Below are 12,341 nucleotides of genomic sequence, written 5' to 3' on the forward strand. Positions count from 1 at the left end.
CCTACATTTCCCCCCCCCTATATTTCCTCCCCCCATATTTCCTCCCCCCCCATATTTCTCCCCCCCCATATTTTCCCCCCCCCGATATTTTCCCCCCCCCCCCCATATTTTCCCCCCCCCCGATATTTTCCCCCCCCCCCATATTTCCCCCCCCCCCATATTTTCCCCCCCCCATATTTTCCCCCCACTATATTTCCTCCCCCCCACTTTCCCCCCCATTTCCCCCCCCCCCCCCCCGGGCAAAATTCCCTGGGTTTGTGCCCCCATTTTTCCCCCTCCCCATTTCCTCCCCCCTTTTCTCCCCCCTTTTCCCCTATTCCCCCCCCCCCCTTTATTCCTCTCTTTTTGCCCCCCCCGGGCAAAATTCCCTGGGTTGTGACCCCCCTCCCCTTTTATTTCCCCCCCCTCCCCTTTTATTTCCCCCCCCTCCCCTTTTATTCCCCCCCCTCCCCTTTTATTTCCCCCCCCTCCCCTTTTATTTCCCCCCCTCCCCTTTTATTCCCCCCCCTCCCCTTTTATTTCCCCCCCTCCCCTTTTATTTCCCCCCCTCCCCTTTTATTCCCCCCCCTCCCCTTTTATTTCCCCCCCCTCCCCTTTTATTCCCCCCCCTCCCCTTTTATTTCCCCCCCCTCCCCTTTTATTCCCCCCCTCCCCTTTTATTTCCCCCCCCTCCCCTTTTATTCCCCTCCCCTTTTATTCCCCCCCTCCCCTTTTATTCCCCCCCCTCCCTTTATCCCTCCCCCCTTTATTCCCCCTTGTCCCCCCTCCCTGCCCCCCCCATGTCCCCAGCCCCCCCATGTCCCCTGATGTGTCCCCCCCCCATCCCCTGACGTCCCCTCTTGTCCCCCCCCATCCCTTCTTGTCCCCCCCCCCAGATTTCCACCACCGCCAGAAGGCCACGGTGGCCCCCCCTTGTCCCCCCCCATGTCCCCAGCCCCCCCATGTCCCCTGATGTCCCCCCCCCCATCCCCCGACATCCCCTCTTGTCCCCCCCCCCCCCCCAGATTTCCACCACCGCCAGAAGGCCATGGTGGCCCCCCCTTGTCCCCCCTTGTCCCCCCCCCATGTCCCCAGCCCGCCCATGTCCCTTGATGTCCCCCCCCCACGTCCCCTGACGTCCCCTCTTGTCCCCCCCCCATTCCTTCTTGTCCCCCCCCCCAGATTTCCACCACCGCCAGAAGGCCATGGTGGCCCCCCCTTGTCCCCCCTTGTCCCCCCTCCCTGCCCCCCCCCATGTCCCCAGCCCCCCCGTGTCCCCTGATGTCCCCCCCCCACGTCCCCTGACATCCCTTCTTGTCCCCCCCATCCCTTCTTGTCCCCCCCCCCCAGATTTCCACCACCACCAGAAGGCCATGGTGGCCCCTCCTTGTCCCCCCTCCCTGCGCCCCCCCCATGTCCCCAGCCCCCCCGTGTCCTTGATGTCCCCCCCCCACGTCCCCTGACGTCCCCTCTTGTCCCCCCCCCCAGATTTCCACCACCGCCAGAAGGCCATGGTGGCCCCCCCTTGTCCCCCTTGTCCCCCCTCCCTGCCCCCCCCATGTCCCCAGCCCCCCCGTGTCCCTTGATGTCCCCCCCCCATCCCCTGACGTCCCCTCTTGTCCCCCCCCATCCCTTCTTGTCCCCCCCCCCAGATTTCCACCACTGCCAGAAGGCCATGGTGGCCCCCCCTTGTCCCCCCTCCCTGCGCCCCCCCCATGTCCCCAGCCCCCCCGTGTCCCCTGATGTCCCCCCCATCCCCTGACGTCCCCTCTTGTCCCCCCCCATCCCTTCTTGTCCCCCCCCCCCAGATTTCCACCACCGCCAGAAGGCCATGGTGGCCCCCCCTTGTCCCCCCTTGTCCCCCCTCCCTGCCCCCCCATGTCCCCAGCCCCCCCATGTCCCCTGATGTCCCCCCCCGTCCCCTGATGTCCCCCCCCATCCCCTGACGTCCCCTCTTGTCCCCCCCCATTCCTTCTTGTCCCCCCCCCAGATTTCCACCACCGCCAGAAGGCCATGGTGGCCCCCCCTTGTCCCCCCTCCCTGCCCCCCCCCATGTCCCCAGCCCCCCCGTGTCCCCTGATGTCCCCCCCCCACGTCCCCTGACATCCCTTCTTGTCCCCCCCATCCCTTCTTGTCCCCCCCCCCCAGATTTCCACCACCACCAGAAGGCCATGGTGGCCCTCCCTTGTCCCCCCTCCCTGCGCCCCCCCCATGTCCCCAGCCCCCCCGTGTCCCCTGATGTCCCCCCCCATCCCCCGACATCCCCTCTTGTCCCCCCCCCAGATTTCCACCACCGCCAGAAGGCCATGGTGGCCCCCCCTTGTCCCCCCTCCCTGCGCCCCCCCCCATGTTCCCAGCCCCCCCGTGTCCCTTGATGTCCCCCCCCATGTCCCCTGACGTCCCCTCTTGTCCCCCCCCCAGATTTCCACCGCTGCCAGAAGGCCATGGCGGCCAAGGGGGGGGACCCGGGCCCCTGCCAGTGGTACTTCCGCGTCTACAAGTCCCTCTGTCCCACCTCCTGGGTGAGTGTCACCTCCCCCCCCTTGTCACCCCGTCACCCCCCCCTTGTCACCTCTGCACCCCCCCTTGTCACCCCGTCAACTCCTGGTCCCCAGAGTGGCCCCCACAGGCTCCGTGAAGTCACCTCGGTGGCCCCATGGTGGCCCCACGCCCCTCAACGTCCCCTTGGTGGCCCCTCAACGTCCCCTTGGTGGCCCCTCAACGTCCCCGTGGTGGCCCCATGGTCCCCAAGGTCCCCCCTGGTCCTTGGTGCCCCCAGGGTGTCTCCTCCGGTGTCCCCTCAATGTCCCCGTGGTGGCCCCGTGGTCCCCAAGGTCCCCCCTGGTCCTTGGTGCCCCCAGGGTGTCTCCTCCGGTGTCCCCTTAATGTCCCCTTGGTGTCTCCTTGGTCTTTGGTGTCCCCGGGGTGTCCCCACAGTGTCCCCTTGATGTTCCCGGTGGCCCCAAGGTCCCCATGGGGTCCCCATGGTGGCCCCATGGTCCTTGGTGTGTCCCTCAGCATCCCCAGGGTGTCCCCTTGGTGGCCCCTTGATGTCCCCAGTGGCCCCGTGGTCCCCCAGGGTGATCCCATGGTGGCCCCAAGGTCCCCATGGTGTCCCCATGGTCCTTGGTGTGTCCCCCCCGGTGTCCTCAGGGTGTCCCCAGGGTCCTCATGGTCCTCAGGTCCCCTTCAGTGTCCCCATGGTTCTTGGTGGCCACATGGTGTCCCCTCAACGTCCCCTTGGTGTCTCCCTGGTCCTTGGTGTCCCCTCAATGTCCCCTTGGTGTCTCCCTGGTGTCCCCAGGGTGTCCCCTTGGTGTCCCCATGGTCCTTGGTGTGTCCTTGTGTCCTCAGGGTCCCCCCTGGTCCTTGGTATCCCTAGGGTGTCCCTTCAATGTCCCCTCAATGTCACCTTGCTGTTTCCCTGGTCCTTGGTGGCCCCTCGGTCCCCATGGTGGCCCCATGGTCCTTGGTGTGTCCCTTAGTGTCCTCAGGGTCCCCCCGGTCCTTGGTGTCCCCAGGGTGTCCCCTCAACGTCCCCTCAATGTCCCCTTGGTGTCTCCTTGGTCTTTGGTGTCCCCGGGGTGTCCCCACAGTGTCCCCTTGATGTTCCCGGTGGCCCCAAGGTCCCCATGGGGTCCCCATGGTGGCCCCATGGTCCTTGGTGTGTCCCTCAGCATCCCCAGGGTGTCCCCTTAGTGGCCCCTTGATGTCCCCAGTGGCCCCGTGGTCCCCCAGGGTGATCCCATGGTGGCCCCAAGGTCCCCATGGTGTCCCCATGGTCCTTGGTGTGTCCCCCCCTGGTGTCCTCAGGGTGTCCCCAGGGTCCTCATGGTCCTCAGGTCCCCTTCAGTGGCCACATGGTGTCCCCTCAACGTCCCCTTGGTGTCTCCCTGGTCCTTGGTGTCCCCTCAATGTCCCCTTGGTGTCTCCCTGGTGTCCCCAGGGTGTCCCCTTGGTGTCCCCATGGTCCTTGGTGTGTCCTTGTGTCCTCAGGGTCCCCCCTGGTCCTTGGTATCCCTAGGGTGTCCCTTCAATGTCCCCTCAATGTCACCTTGGTGTTTCCCTGGTCCTTGGTGGCCCCTCGGTCCCCATGGTGGCCCCATGGTACTTGGTGTGTCCCTCAGTGTCCTCAGGGTCCCCCCTGCTCCTTGGTGTCCCCAGGGTGTCCCCTCAATGTCCCCTTGGTGTCTCCTTGGTCTTTGGTGTCCCCGGGGTGTCCCCACAGTGTCCCCTTGATGTTCCCGGTGGCCCCAAGGTCCCCATGAGGTCCCCATGGTGGCCCCATGGTCCTTGGTGTGTCCCTCAGCATCCCCAGGGTGTCCCCAGGGTCCTCATGGTCCTCAGGTCCCCCTCAGTGTCCCCATGGTTCTTGGTGGCCGCATGGTGTCCCCTCAACGTCCCCTTGGTGTCTCCCTGGTTCTTGGTTTCTCCAGGGTGGCCCCTTGGTGGCCCCTTGATGTCCCCAGTGGCCCCGTGGTCCCCCAGGGTGTCCCCACGCTCCTTGGTGTGTCCCTCAGTGTCCTCAGGGTCCCCCCTGGTCCTTGGTGTCCCCAGGGTGTCCCCTCAACGTTCCCTCGGTGTCTTCATGGTCTTTGGTGGCCCCTTGATGTCCCCAGGGTGTCCCCACGGTCCTTGGTGTGTCCCCCCCCGGCGTCCCCAGGGTCCTCATGGTCCTCAGGTCCCCCTCAGTGTCCCCATGGTCCTTGGTGACCCCTTGGTGTCCCCTCAATGTCCCCTTGGTGTCCCCATGGTCCTCGAGGTCCCCCTTGGTCCTTGGTGTCCCCTTGATGTCCCCGGTGGCCCCAGGGTGGCCTCATGGTCATCAGGGTCCCCACAGTGTCCTCTCACAGTGTCCCCAAGGTCTTCAGGGTCTCCCATGGTCCTTAGTGTCCCCAGGGTGTCCCCAAAGTTCTTCATGTCCCCCAGGGTGTCCCCTCGGTGTCCCCATGGTCCTTGGTGCCTCCAGGGTGTCCCCTTGATGGCCCGGGTGGCCCCCTCGGTGGCCCCATGGCCCTCAGGGTCCCCCTCGGTGTCCCCAGGGGGTCCCCTCAGGGTCCCCCATGGTCCTTGGGGCCCCCAGGGTGTCCCCCTGGTGTCCCCACGGCCCTCAGGGTCCCCATGGTGTCACCGTGTCCCCCGTGACGTCACCGTGTCTCTATGTCTCTGTGCCACCCACGGTGTCATCAAGTGCCTCATGATGTCACCATGGTCCCCATGATGTCACTGAGCCCCTCATGGTGTCACCACATCCCCCGTGATGTCACCAAGTCCCTTATGGTGTCACCATGGTCCCTGTGATGTCCCCGTGGTCCCTGTCCCTTCATGGTGTCACCATGTCCCCTGTGATGTCACCATGTCTCTTCATGGTGTCACCAGGTCCCTCATGGTGTCACCAAGTCCCCCGTGATGTCACCATGTCTCTTCATGGTGTCACCATGGTCCCTCATGATGTCCCTGTGGTCTGTGTCCCCCATGATGTCACCAACTCTTTCGTGGTATCACCATGGTGCCTATGTCCCCTGTGGTGTCACCATGTCCCTTCATGGTGTCACCATGGTCTCCATGATGTCACCAAGTCTCTTCATGGTGTCACCATGGTCCCTGTGATGTCATCATGACCCTTTATGTGTCACCAAGTCCCTCATGATGTCACCGTGTCCCTTCATGGTGTCACCATGGTCCCTGTGATGTCATCATGACCCTTTATGTGTCACCAAGTCCCCCATGATGTCACCATGTCCCTTTATGGTGCCACCAAGTCCCTCACGGTGTCACCATGACCCTTTATGGTGTCACCAAGTCCCCCATGATGTCACCATGTCCCTTTATGGTGCCACCAAGTCCCTCACGGTGTCACCGTGTCCCTTCATGGTGTCACCGTGGTCCCTGTGATGTCACCATGACCCTTTATGTGTCACCAAGTCCCCCATGATGTCACCATGTCCCTTCATGGTGTCACCATGGTCCCTGTGATGTCACCATGACCCTTTATGTGTCACCAAGTCCCCCATGATGTCACCGTGTCCCTTCATGGTGTCACCATGGTCCTTGTGATGTCACCATGACCCTTTATGTGTCACCAAGTCCCCCATGATGTCACCATGTCCCTTTATGGTGCCACCAAGTCCCTCACGGTGTCACCGTGTCCCTTCATGGTGTCACCGTGGTCCCTGTGATGTCACCATGACCCTTTATGTGTCACCAAGTCCCCCATGATGTCACCGTGTCCCTTCATGGTGTCACCATGGTCCTTGTGATGTCACCATGACCCTTTATGTGTCACCAAGTCCCCCATGATGTCACCATGTCCCTTTATGGTGCCACCAAGTCCCTCACGGTGTCACCGTGTCCCTTCATGGTGTCACCGTGGTCCCTGTGATGTCACCATGACCCTTTATGTGTCACCAAGTCCCCCATGATGTCACCATGTCCCTTTATGGTGTCACCATGTCCCCCGTGATGTCACTGTGTCCCTTTATGGTGTCACCATGTCCCCCATGGTGTCACCATGTCCCTTCATGGTGTCACCGTGGTCCCTGTGATGTCACCATGACCCTTTATGGTGTCACCAAGTCCCCCATGATGTCACCATGTCCTTTTATGGTGCCACCAAGTCCCTCACGGTGTCACCGTGTCCCTTCATGGTGTCACCATGGTCTCCGTGATGTCACCGTGTCCCCCGTGATGCCACCATGACGTCCCCGTGTCCCCCCCCCGCAGGTGACGACGTGGGACGAGTACCGTGAGGAGGGGACCTTCCCCGGCAAGATCTGAGCCCCCCCCCGTGCCCCCCACCCGGGAAGGGGACACCCCGGTGTCACCGCGGGGGGGGGGGGGGGAGGGGAGGTGACCTCACGGCGGTGGGGGAGGGGTAACACCCGGCTGCCGGCGGGGCGGGGGAGGGGACGCGGCTGTCACCGGGGGGAGGGGGCGGTGGCACCGGCCAATAAAGGGTTAAACTGGTCCTGGGCGTGGTCCTTGGGGAGGGGGGGGGTGTGTGTCCCCAAGTGTCACCAAAGGGGGGGGAGGGGTGTCCCCAAGAGGGGGGGGGATGTCCCCAAGGAGGGGGGAGGAGTGTCCCCAAGGGTGGGGGAGGGGTGTCCCCAAGGGTGGGGGAGGGGTGTCCCCAAGTGTCATCGAGGGGGGGAGGGGTGTCCCCAAGGGGGGGGGGAGGGGTGTCACCAAGTGTCACTGAGGGGGGGAGGGGTGTCCCCAAGGGGGGGGGAGGGTGTCCCCAAGGGGGGGGGTGTGTGTCCCCAAGAGGGGGGGGATGTCCCCAAGGGGGGGGGGAGGGGTGTCCTCAAGTGTCCCCAAGGGGGGGGGGAGGGGTGTCCTCAAGTGTCCCCAAGATGGGGGGTGGGATGTCCCCAAGGGTGGGGGAGGGGTGTCCCCAAGTGTCACCGAGGGGGGGAGGGGTGTCCCCAAGAGGGGGGGGGAGGGGGGGGGGTGACACCCGGGGGTGGGGGGAGGGGACAGATCAGACCCTTCTCCAGAGCTGGAACCAGAGGGTTTTTATTAATTAAAAAGTCGGGGGGGAGGGGGGGTGACATCGGGGGGAGGGGGGATGGTGTCACACACACCCCCCAGGACACCTGGGTGTGTCCCCCCCCCTCCCCGGTCCCTGGGGCCCAGGGGCATCATGGGAGCCCGGGGAGGCCCGGGAGGGGCCGGAGGGGGAGGGGCAGGATCTGTCCCACGATGTCCCCTGGGGCCACCAAGGGTTGGCCGAGGCCCCGCAGCGGCAGCGCCCCCAGCAGGTGGCCTGAGGGGGGGACACACGGGGTCAAGGTCTTCTTCTCCATCCCACCAACCATCCATCCAACCAGCTCCTCGGCGCTCCCCACCCTCCTCCCCTTCCTTCATCCCCGGCTCCAGCTCCTCCTCCTCCTCCGCCATCCATCTCCATCATCTCCATCATCTCCATCCATCTCCATCCATCCATCTCCACCATCTCCATCCATCTCCAATGGTCCTTCCATCCATCTTCATCTATCCATCTCCATCCATCTCCAATCATCTCCATCCATCTTCATCATCTTCCTCCATCTCCATCCATCTCCATCCATCCATCTCCACCATCTCCATCCATCTCCAATGGTCCTTCCATCCATCTTCATCCATCCATCTCCATCCATCTCCATTCACCCATCTCCATCCATCCATCTCCAACCATCTCCATCCATCTTCATCTTCATCATCTTCCTCCATCTCCATCTCCATCCATCTCCAATGGTCCTTCCATTCATCTCCATCTTCATCTTCATCCATCTCCATCCATCCATCTCCACCATCTCCATCCATCTCCATCCATCTCCATTCATCTCCATTCATCTCCAATGGTCCTTCCATCCATCCCCATCATCCTCATCCATCTCCATCCATCTCCAATGGTCCTTCCATCCATCTTCATCCATCCATCTCCATCCATCTCAATCCATCTTCGTCTTCGTTTCCATCCAACTGTCTCTAGCCATCTCTAATGGTCCAGCCATCTTCATCCATCCATCCATCCATCCATCCATCCATCTCCAGTGGTCCTTCCATCCATCTCCATCTTCATCCGTCTCCATCCATCTCCATCTTCATCTCCAACCATCCATCTCCATCCATTTCCAACCATCTCCATCCGTCCATCCATCCATCCATCCATCCATCCATCCATCCATCCATCCATCTTCATCTTCAATCTCCATCCATCTCCATCTCCAACCATCTCCACCCATCAATCTATCTTCACCTTCATCCATCTCCATCTATCCCCGTCCATCTCCATCCATTTCCAATGGTCCTTCCATCCATCTCCATCCATCCATCTCCAACCATCTCTATCCATCTTCATCATCTTCCTCCATCTCCATCTCCACCCATCTCCATCCATCTCCAATGGTCCGGTCCTTCCATCCATCTCCATCCATCCCCATCTATCCCCGTCCATCTCCATCCATCCATCTCCAGCCATCTCTGGTGGTCCATCCATCTCCAATCGTCCTTCCATCCATCTTCATCTTCATCCATCTCCAACCAGCCATCTCTAGTGGTCCCCCCTTGTCCCCATGGTGTCCCCTCACCTGAAAGTCCCCCCCGTCCCCACGGTGTCCCCTCGCCTGAAGGTCCCCCCTTGTCCCCGTGGTGTCCCCTCACCTGTGAGCAGGTCCCGCGGCAGCAGCGTTCGGTGGGGGACACAGTTGTCACCGGGGCGGCAGCGATTGTCCTCGGGGCACCAGGGGGCTGGAGGTGACACAAGCGGGGTGGGGGGACACGGGGGCATGTGAGACATCGTGGAGGGACATAAAGATGGAGGGACACCACAGAGACCTTGGGGACATCATGGACATGTCACAGATGGACAGACACGGGGGACACCGTGGCCACATGGGGATGTCACTGGTGGACATAGAGATGGAGGGACACCACAGAGACCTTGGGGACATGGTGGCCATGTCACAGAGGGACAGACACTGTGGCCATGTGGGGATGTCACCGGTGGAGAACATCATGGGGGGACATGGTGGGACGTCCAACATGATGTCACAGTTGAAGAGAAGCAGAGGGGACACCAGAGATGGAGAGGGACGTGGAGGAGGACATCATGGACAGGTGGGGATGTCACCGGTGGACACACAAAGGTCATCGTGGACATTTGGGGACGTCATGGATGGACAGAGACATGGAGGACATCATGGAGATGTGGACAGAAGACGTGGTGGACACGTAGGGACGGACACCTGGAGGTCACGGTGGCCGTGTAGAGATGTCACACAGGGGACACCATGGAGGGGACACGTAGGGACATCATGGTTGTAGGACACCACGGATGGAGGGACACAGAGGGGACACCAGGGAGGGACACGTAAGGGTGTCACGGATGGAGGTCACCACGGGTGGTCATGGAGGGATGTCAGGGATGGACACAGGTCATCATGGACACGTGGGGACACACGGGGACGTCAGGGATGGACAAAGAGCTGGAGAACATCAGGGATGGACACACAGAGGTCAGGGATGGACACATGGAGATGTCATGGATGGACAAAGAGCTGGAGAGCATCAGGGATGGTCACCAGAGGACACGCAGAGGTCATCATAGACATGTGGGGACACATGGGGACATCGTGGATGGACAAAGAGCTGGAGAACATCAGGGATAGCCACCACAGATGGCCACGTAGGAGCCCCACAAGTAGAACCTCCCCCCCTGGAGGCCCCACAGCCCTATCTCCACCCCCCAACCCCGTGTCCCCATGAGTCCCCAACTCACGGCAGAGGTTGAGGGTGCTCCAAGGTCCCACCCGCGCCCCGGCCTGGTGACAAGCGGCCTCGTAGGCACCCAGGACCTCCTTAAGGACCTCTTTGTCCCCGGGGACCTCGCAGAGCTCCTGGAGACAGATGTCGTAGAAGATGGCAGGGTGGACCAAGGGGTGACAGTCCCCAAAGGGACCTCGGGGGGCCCGGAGGACACCGCAGAGCTGGGTGTGGACGAAGGCCTTCTTGGGGGGTTGGCGACACGGGGGACAGGTGGGACCGGGGCAGGGACGCTGACACGTGGTGGTGGCCCCGGTGGTGGCCTTGTGGAGATGGTCGTTGTAGGGGTGGCCATCGAAGTTGCCGCAGATGCCACAGGTGACGTTGCGGTAGCGGGGGGACACGGTGACGGCCACCGCGGCCCCAGGACCCAAGGTGACGCGGAGGCCGAAGCGGGTGACGAGGAGGAGGGGGGTGGTGGTGGTGGCACTTCCAGGGGACACGCAGACGGCCCGGTCCTCAAGGCAGAAGGGCAGGGGCACCACCGCGCTGTCCACCTGTGGGGTGGGGGAGGGGTAGGGTGAGGACCTGGTTGGGTGCTCCAGGTGGTTCTTCACCCACTGCTGTCCAGACAGGGTGTCCTCCAGCCAACCTTCTCCATCCAACCAACTTTCTCCATCCATCTGTCCAACCTTCTCCATCCATCCATTCATGTATCCATGTCTTCTCCAACCTTCTCCAACCTTCTCAATCCATCCATCCAACTTCTCCATCCATCCAACTTCTCCATCCATCCATCCATGTCTTCTCCAACCTTCTCCAGCCTTCTCATCCATCCATCCAACCTTCTCAATCCATCCATCCAACTTCATCCATCCATCCATCCATCCATCCATCCATCCATCCATCCATCCATGTCTTCTCCAACCTTCTCCAACCTTCTCCATCCATCCATCCAACCAACCTTCTAACCTTCTCCATCCATTTCCAACCATCTCCATCCATCCATCCATCCATCCGTGTCTTCTCCAACCTTCTCCAACCTTCTCCATCCATCCATCCAACCAACCTTCTAACCTTCTCCATCCATTTCCAACCATCTCCATCCATCCATCCATCCATCCATCCATCCATCCATCTATCCATCCATCCATCCGTATTCTCCATCCATCCATGCATCCATCCATCTCCCTCCATCCATCCAACCTTATCCATCCATCCATCCAGCTTTCTCCCTCCATCCATCCAACCTTCTCCAACCTTCTCCCTCCCTCCCTCCCTCCATCCATCCAACCTTCTCCAACCTTCTCCATCCATCCTTCCAACCTTCTCCAACCTTCTCCATCCATTCTTCCAACCTTCTTCCATCCATCTCCAACCTTATCCATCCATCCAGCTTTCTCCATCCATCCTTCCAACTTTCTCCAACCTTCTCCATCCATCCATCCATCCATCCATCCATCCATCCATCCTTCTCCAACCTTCTCCATCCATCCTTCCAACCTTCTCCAACCTTCTCCATCCATTCTTCCAACCTTCTTCCATCCATCTCCAACCTTCTCCATCCAGCCAGCTTTCTCCATCCATCCTTCCAACTTTCTCCAACCTTCTCCATCCATCCATCCATCCATCCATCCATCCATCCATCCATCCATCCATCCTTCTCCAACCTTCTCCATCCATCCATCCATCCATCCATCCATCCATCCTTCTCCAACCTTCTCCATCCATCCTTCCAACCTTCTCCAACCTTCTCCATCCATTCTTCCAACCTTCTTCCATCCATCTCCAACCTTCTCCATCCAGCCAGCTTTCTCCATCCATCCTTCCAACTTTCTCCAACCTTCTCCATCCATCCATCCATCCATCCATCCATCCATCCATCCATCCTTCTCCAACCTTCTCCATCCATCCTTCCAACCTTCTCCAACCTTCTCCATCCATTCTTCCAACCTTCTTCCATCCATCTCCAACCTTCTCCATCCATCCATCCATCCATCCATCCATCCATCCATCCATCTCCCTCCCTCTTCCTCCTCCTCCCCCCCTCATTCCCTCTTCCTCTTCCTCCTCCTCCTCCTCACCTCCACCTGGCCGTCCCTCAGCACCCACCGCCG

The 12,341-nt window shown here is 61.1% G+C and overlaps 1 protein-coding gene across 1 annotated transcript; it reads left to right on the top strand.

Moving 5' to 3' along the window:
* The first annotated feature begins 2,408 nt into the window (after positions 1-2,408).
* On the top strand, positions 2,409-6,756 carry LOC141478412 (cytochrome c oxidase subunit 6B1-like). The gene is made up of 2 exons (XM_074167497.1): positions 2,409-2,501; positions 6,703-6,756. Exons 1-2 carry the CDS (start codon positions 2,424-2,426, stop codon positions 6,754-6,756), a joined length of 132 nt encoding a protein of 43 aa, XP_074023598.1. The 5' UTR covers positions 2,409-2,423.
* Positions 6,757-12,341: the final 5,585 nt, after the last annotated feature.

Source organism: Numenius arquata, unplaced genomic scaffold (assembly GCF_964106895.1).
Source record: "Numenius arquata unplaced genomic scaffold, bNumArq3.hap1.1 HAP1_SCAFFOLD_1177, whole genome shotgun sequence".
Taxonomy (NCBI): domain Eukaryota; kingdom Metazoa; phylum Chordata; class Aves; order Charadriiformes; family Scolopacidae; genus Numenius; species Numenius arquata.